The sequence below is a fragment of the Neltuma alba genome, unplaced genomic scaffold (genome assembly GCF_004799145.2).
Source record: "Neltuma alba isolate B1F8T4 unplaced genomic scaffold, ASM479914v2 tig00011118_pilon, whole genome shotgun sequence".
In the NCBI taxonomy this organism is placed as follows: Eukaryota; Viridiplantae; Streptophyta; class Magnoliopsida; order Fabales; family Fabaceae; genus Neltuma; species Neltuma alba.
In genome coordinates, this window is record NW_021635855.1 from 1 (window position 1) to 7,530 (window position 7,530).

At 40.3% G+C, this 7,530-nt stretch overlaps 1 protein-coding gene and 1 pseudogene across 2 annotated transcripts; one reads left to right on the top strand and one right to left on the bottom strand.

Moving 5' to 3' along the window:
- Positions 1–75: 75 nt before the first annotated feature.
- Positions 76–2,255, top strand: LOC114761333 (probable pectinesterase 53; annotated as a pseudogene).
- A 1,859-nt stretch (positions 2,256–4,114) lies between these two features.
- LOC114761335 (protein IQ-DOMAIN 14-like) lies at positions 4,115–7,246 on the bottom strand. 2 transcript variants are annotated; one of them, XM_028950681.1, is made up of 4 exons: positions 6,580–7,246; positions 5,553–5,961; positions 5,252–5,461; positions 4,115–5,157 (listed from the first exon to the last, which is right to left on the bottom strand). In XM_028950681.1, the coding sequence occupies exons 2-4, from the start codon at positions 5,910–5,912 to the stop codon at positions 4,456–4,458; spliced, it is 1,272 nt and encodes a 423-aa protein (XP_028806514.1). In that variant the 5' UTR covers positions 5,913–5,961; positions 6,580–7,246; the 3' UTR covers positions 4,115–4,455. The 2 variants fall into 2 exon arrangements, with proteins under 2 accessions (XP_028806514.1, XP_028806513.1); XM_028950680.1 differs by having other exon boundaries at positions 6,343–7,246.
- Positions 7,247–7,530: the final 284 nt, after the last annotated feature.

Consider the following 7,530-nt stretch of genomic DNA (forward strand, 5'->3'; position numbering starts at 1 on the left):
TGAGTCTGTCATTGATTCTATTGCACCCTCAAGTACCAACCAACCTGTGTATATAAAACCCTGGCGCAGGCCTAACACTGTTATCAGTTTATTATCACCCAGCTTCCAAGCAACATCATTTTCTTTCTCACATGCTCGTGAGAATGTCAAATCTGCATTATGGTTTCAATTTTTTGCTACTTCTTGTTCTTCTTCTGATGCAAAATCCGACTACGACTCTATGCCATACAAAGGGATTGCGGCCCCAAAGCGTTCTACTGTGACATCATCGACGACCAACATGACCCGAATCCAATTCTCAGAACAGCAATTCATGAAGTGGATAAAGTTTGTTGGTGGCCTCAGACACTCTGTTTTCGGGATAGCCAAAAACAAGCTTTTTCCCTCTCACACCCTGCATGTCTCCAAAAAGCCTTCTTCGGGACAATTTTCGACAATTCAACGCGCAATCGATTCTCTTCCATTCCTCAACTTGTGAGAGTCGTGATAAAGGTCCACGCAGGGGTTACACGTCAGTATCAATCCTGCATTCTTTGTTTTCCTTTCGTTTCCCATTTTACGATAGAAAGTTCATTCCTTTTTTCCCATTTCTTTTTCAGGGAGAAAGTGAACATTCCTCCTATGAAATCCTTCATAACCATACAAGGTGCTGGAGCTGACAAAACCATAGTTCAATGGGGAGACACAGCACAAACAAAAGGATCAGACGGGAAGCCAATGGGAACCTATGGATCAGCAACATTTGCTGTGAATGCACTTATTTCATCGCCAAGAACATCACATTCAAAGTATTAAATCAATACCCTGTTTTCCTCATCTCAAATATCATCCTATAATCTTCCTCTGTTTCTAGTAATTGTAACCTTGTGAATGCAGAATTCTGCCCCAATTCCAGCACCAGGAGCAGTAGGAAAGCAAGCAGTGGCATTAAGAATATCAGCAGACACAGCGACGATTCCTGGGGTGTAAATTCTTAGGAGCACAAGACACATTGTATGATCATGTGGGAAGACATTACTATAAAGACTGCTACATCGAAGGCTCAGTAGATTCATATTCGGGGACGCCCTGTCTCTGTTCGAGGTCAGTAAGAATAAGATCATCGTTGGTTTTGCATTGACAATGTTGTAGTAAAATGATTCAAGGATGTTGTGTTGTTTTACAGAGGTGTCACGTGCATGCAATAGCGCAGAACATAGGGGCGTTAACAGCACAGGGAAGGAACAGTATTTTGGAGGACACAGGGTTTTCGTTTGTGCACTGTAAGGTCACGGGTTCTGGGGCACTGTACCTAGGTAGGGCATGGGGTCCCTTCTCTCGCGTGGTCTTTGCTTACACCAATATGGACAATATCATCATTCCCAAAGGCTGGTACAACTGGGGTGACCCTAACCGGGAAATGTAAGTTCCTTTCCTTCCCCTCTCTCTTTCCCCACTTTGTTCTGATTTTAGAGAGAAAACCAGGGAGGAAGAAGGGGATTGTGTCTGAGTTTGGTTATTTTAAAGTTTGAAAATTCGTAAGAAGATGAAAAGAAATAGGTTTAGAGTCCAATGTATCCTCTCTTTTAATACTTCTATTATCGAGCTTTAGTTTTGTTTCTATCTCCCCAGTTGGATACCAAACATTGAGTCCGTGGATGTCTCTCAATTTATAAATAATGCAAACTAATATAAATTTTATATTGACGGGTAAAATTCTCCCATATACAGTCTTTAAGTGAGCTAAATCTCGTTACAAACTGACGTGCATTTAAACCTACATTGGTAATCTAAAAAGGGAAAGAATATCATGTAATTGACACACAGATAAGGGCATGAGCAAGATGGGTTTGAGAAGAGACTTAGCCACCTAATCCCATTGATTAGATTTGTTAATTGCTATAATTAGATGTTAGGTAATGCAAGTGGATGAGTTTTGTTTGATTGCGATGTTTGTGTTATGAGTGCACAGGACTGTGTTTTATGGACAATACAAATGCACGGGACCAGGAGCCAGATTTGCAGGCAGAGTATCTTGGTCAAGAGAGCTCACGGATGAGGAAGCTAAGCCTTTTATTTCACTTAGCTTCATTGACGGCTCTGAATGGATCAAATTGTAGAACTTCATCACATACTGACTCTTTTTTTTTTAATTATTAATATTTTATTGCTTTTCTCTGCAGAGTTTGATTTCTTCTTGTGTGACCATTTTTTCCTTCTATGTATAAATAAATATAAATGTATCACAATTTCATTTTGGCTTTCTCAGTTCCCAATCTCTGTCTCATTACCATACTGAAAATACTGCCCCTTGAACTTCTTTAATCTCAGAAGCCAAGAAACTGTATTTGGTGTGATTCATAATCGTTTCAAGGATTCTTTTTTTCACATTTAATCAGATAATTCTAAAAAAAAGGGAGTCTATGTGAAGTATGAAATATTCAAACGAATGAGAACTATCCAACCCTTCTTTAATTCAATATGTCTTTCTTTATATATTATCATGAAATTCAGAACATAAAGTTACGGAGAGAAATGAATAAACAAGGTATTCCTCCGGTCCTAAATATAAGACTATTTTTGTTATGTAAATTATACTACAAAAGGGATCTTATATTTAGGACCGGAAGAGTAATTTTTTTGGTAACTATGTCAGCACATGAATGTGGGATTCAAATGATATAAGAATAGAGCATATTTTAGTCACTTCACAGGCTTATTTATTACAAATATAAACAATTTGTGAACAGTACCAACAAACAGCTTAATCAAAAAAAGCATGCTAAAATAAGAACATGGACTCGTGAGCCTGGTTTAGATACAAAAGTGGATCAATCTTTTGCAATATGGACTTAAAAGTGGCGGACGTTGGGCCCATATTCTCTCGCAGGATCCTATAGACCAACCGAGGGAGCTTTTGTTCCTATATGACGAAACATGCATTATCCTATACGTCACTCTCAAGTTGTCTTCCTCATCTTTGTTCAGTACTTCCCCTTCCACTACACATTACACTATTATTGAATGCATACAACTTGTCATCTGTTAGTCTAATAATAATATTATGTGCTTAGACTGAAATCTTGTCTTTATCAGTGAAAAACAGTTCATATACACCAGAACCTTTGTTGGTTTCCTGAATTGAAACTTATTATACAAACCTGTTCCTTTGCTGATGCTGATGGTGACAGTACAGCCTACTACTTATAAATGCTGCTCCCCCTAGATTTCCAAATGCTGCTATGAGCTATCCTTTTGTTTTATATATTTAACTAGTTCACAACCGAATTGTTGTTTATGGCGATGCCATAATAGACCTCATCCTTGTACTTACTTCTTCATGCTTATTCAAAGTTGATGGGTCTGTTTGGCTGCCCAAGATGCTCTGTTCTTAGATTCAAGCCATGCGACAAACCTGATGGCACTTTGTGATGGATGATGACTCGCAACCTTCAGAGACTAAGGTGGCGAAGAAGAATATGGGTATCAAGAAGCTTTCTGAGGGACTAGTATTCTTATTAATCTAGACATCTCTGGTAATACACAAGAAATTAAACGCTATATGGTTTTAAATGGTATCTTTTTTATGAAAATATATTTTAAATAACAGTTATTATATTTTTCTCAATAATTGAAGTTATTTATTTTTGAAAGTATCATCACCATCGTCATTTAACTTTGTAACCTGGATCTTTAAAAATAAACTTCAATATATAACTTTGTCTTCACATGGCTCACAACACAAAATACTGAAGTCTTAGTTTTCCCCCTAGCCTTTAAAGCTTCCCGAAATTCATGAAACTCAAGCCTGGAGCAAACTCAGGACACAACTCATGTTCTCAATGATTGGGCTCCGAATTGACACCGCAGCCCACGAACTCTAAGCCATAATGATAACAGCATGACTTTCCGGGGTTACATAATAAGCTTTTTTGTTGTCACTTTATACAACACAAGTAGTGTATCACTGAGTTCTGAACCATTATTTTTGTGTCTTGATTCTCGTCCTCTTTTTTCTTTTCCTTCTCTCAGCCAAAGTAATTCTTCAGAAATTCTTGATCTGTATCAAATTAGTACATAATAATGATGATATCAGCTTCTGTTCTGTTTTGGGAAACGCACAAAACGCCTTTTGTTTACGCCCCATACAACAAAATGGATTCTTTCAAGCGTTTGAGTCATTTATCTGTAACATTCAGACCCTTCTTCCCATAGTATTTTCACTTAGCAAATATCTTCTTCCAATAAATTTTTCCATAAGCTACAAATAATTGAGGGTTTGATTGAAACTAAGGAAAGAAGCATTCACGACACCAGACACTCCATTTCACTTTATCCCATTCACAACACAAGAAAATTCGTCAAATTTTACACTTTGATGCTATATCTTTCTCCCGTTTTGTCTTCATCCTCCAATGCTCTGTTCCCTGTCTGCAAATTGCCTTCAATGTGAAAACAAAGATAGGGCCACCATCATCACCTCCTCTGCCAGTAATTGCTATCCCTTTCCCTCCCAAATTCTGCAGACTTTTCGAGCTTACCCATCACTGCATTCTTGAAGCTAATGGCTTCCTGAACCTGCGAGCAAGATCTCTGCATTCGAACCCCGCTCAAACTACTCCTACACTCCATCAATTCGTTCAACGATACCCTCCTCTTCGGCTCTGGCCTCTGCTTTGGAGCACTGTGGGACCTCAATTTCGCCCTGAATGACTGAGTATTCGCCATGTAATTCGGGCAATTCCCGTATTGTCGGTAAAAGCCATCGCCGGCACAAACGCTCCCGCACGCCGCCGCATTGCAACTAAACGACCCACAAGAATTGGTGAACCGAGGTGTGCTCTGTGCCGTAGACGACCTGCATTCTTCCGCCGTCAACCCCCAATCGGTGTCCTGCAGATTCCGGCGACAGTTCGGTATCGATAGGCGTACTGGGGTACGACAACAAGGGGCTGGAAGAGGAGAGGAAAGTGCCTGGAATTGTTGGTCATCGCCAAAATCTGAAATTGAAGTGTTGGTCCTCCGAGACTTCGATCTTGGCCTACCAGTGTCCACTTCCAATATTTTTGGGCTTCCGTCGAAGCTGTTAGAGTTATTTATTGTTGCATCAAAAGAAGAAGACATCCTTCTGCTGTGAATGGGTGCTGTGTACTCACTCCTAGTGTCGTCAAATCTCTCCTGCATAAGATTTCACGCCACCATTTCATACCAAATTTTACAGACTAGTACTACAAATAATAATCATAGGTTTACAGAATCTAGACGCAGTTACCATGGATCTTCGGGCTCGAGCTTCATATCTGTAGGCTTCATTGTCTCTGTTCATGAGCCTGCGAGCTTTCTGAGACCTCACAGTGGCTTGAGCTCTTATAAGAGCTTGCATACTATGCAAGGTTGCCGTGGCCTGCTTCCTCACTAAATAGCCTTTCACGAGTGCTTGTAATTTCACCAATCCTTTCAAAGCTCTCAGTGCTTTTCTTGCCTGTTTAGAAGTGAAAATGCGTTTTTAAGTTTCTGATCTGAAGAACTGGTTCCATTTGAGAAGAGATAAACAATTAAACGAACATACTTACCAAGTAACCCCTAAATACTGTTTGAATCTTAACGGCAGCCCATATCTCGTGTCCACCACTGCCGAACATGGTGCCTCTGCCATGGCTGGTAAGCCTAACGACGGCCACTGCAGCCTGAGCGGCTGCTACGGCGGCATCAGCGGCGGCTGCGGTGGCCGCGGCCACCGCAATGGCGTGCTTGTTCTGCTGTTTATCTGTTTCTGTGTAGAACGACTGAAGCCAAGCAGCTTCTGCAGGCGAGATGTTTGGTGGTATGGTGGTTGGATTGTGACATAAGTCTCTAAGTTCTCCCTCTGAAACATGGTTTCTGTCTTTCTTTATCCCAAACAAGCTCTTCAACCACCGGGCGGCTCTTCCCATTTGCTCAGCAGCAGATAGAGAGTACAGGGTCCTGAAGAAATAGTGGAACCTACAAAAACCCAATCACGGCTTTTAGACAAAGCGAAAGAGCCTCGCAGCTTGCAGTTCACAATTTAGGCGTCTTTCCAATTTCCCGGAACGTGGTGAAAACCGGCGAGTTAACAATTTAAACCCTCAAAGGAGAATTTCCCATTTTCTTTTTCCTTCTTTTTGGTTTTGTCTTCGTACGAAACGATGAAAAAATAGGAAGAAAAGAAACGGAAAGACTCTGTCAACACCTCGTGAAAAGATCTGCATTACATGACAAAAGACATGCCCATTGGATCATGACAAGCCAGCTAGTTAAGTGAAAGATAATCACTTGGTGGCCAGCAAACAATGGAAAATATGAATTGATTATGGTACAATTATGAGAGAGAGAGAGAGAGACCTTGCTGGAATGAGTTTAGATTCTCGAGAGAAAGGGAATTAAAAGGTTGGGATGAAAAGGGGAAGTAAAGTGAAACCCTCCGAAAACACGAAGCCGTCCAATGGGGAACTCAGTAAAAGGCTGTGCCTCCAAAGATGAAAAGAAAAGGAACAGCCCATAGCATTGTATGGTGAAATCTCTATCTCCGTCTGTCTCCCATTACTCTCTGGAGCGACGTGTCCTCAAAAAGAACGATACCTCAGCGTCTAAACATGTCAGATACTCTCGTGATGTGTTTCTCTTTTATCTATCTGCTTCTCCCCGACCTCCTTCTTCAATCCCAGCCCTTACTTTCTGGTGACCGAATCGTCAATTAGTCATTTGTGTTCTCCCATCACCACAAAATGGACTTCCTCTGCTCTCCTCTGCAAAAGCCAAACTCTGTTAGCTCGCACCCAATGAACGAAACTGTTGATTCATTCCAGTGTTCACAGACGCAAGAATTTCTCTCTTCGGCTACCAATTCCCGAAACCAAACAAAGTGGACGTGCGAAGGTTATTGGGTCTGAAGAAGAAAGAGCCATGTGTGCTTTTCTCTGCAGGCTGCTCTGTTTAGACATTAAAGAAAGAGAGAATGAAAAGGAAAGCATATTTAATTCTAGGGGAGAATAATGTTGTTCTCGCTGGTTCAGGCTAAGTCTGTCAATGGCTAGAGGTCTAGTAGGTAGCCAGGGAACCTGCTTTGGGGGGGTTTGAAAAGATCTTATCGGACGGTACGAGCATCTAATGGGGGGTAGACCTCGCTTTCATGGATCAGTGTTCACTGTTTCCTCAATTATTTGTGCCCTAATCCAAACTGGCTTCTTTGTTTTTACTGTCCTGTGTTCTGCAACTCTGGAAAATACTGCCCAAAAACATGATTATGGGGGTCCTCCTTCCCCCATGCTTCCTCCGCCATTGGTGTTGGGTAAATGATTAAATCGTACCTGCTTATTACTAGTATTACTTAGTTTATTGATATTTTAAAGATTCGTATCGCACTGATTTATGTAAAGAAAAGTGCTAATTGAATCCGTTTGAAATATTAAAATTTAATGTAAATTTTATATTTTGAACAAATTTTTAATTAGGTTGAGAGGTCTTATTAATTTTTTAAAATATTATTAAAAGACTAAAATAGCTTTTTATAATTTAAAATAATATTATTTT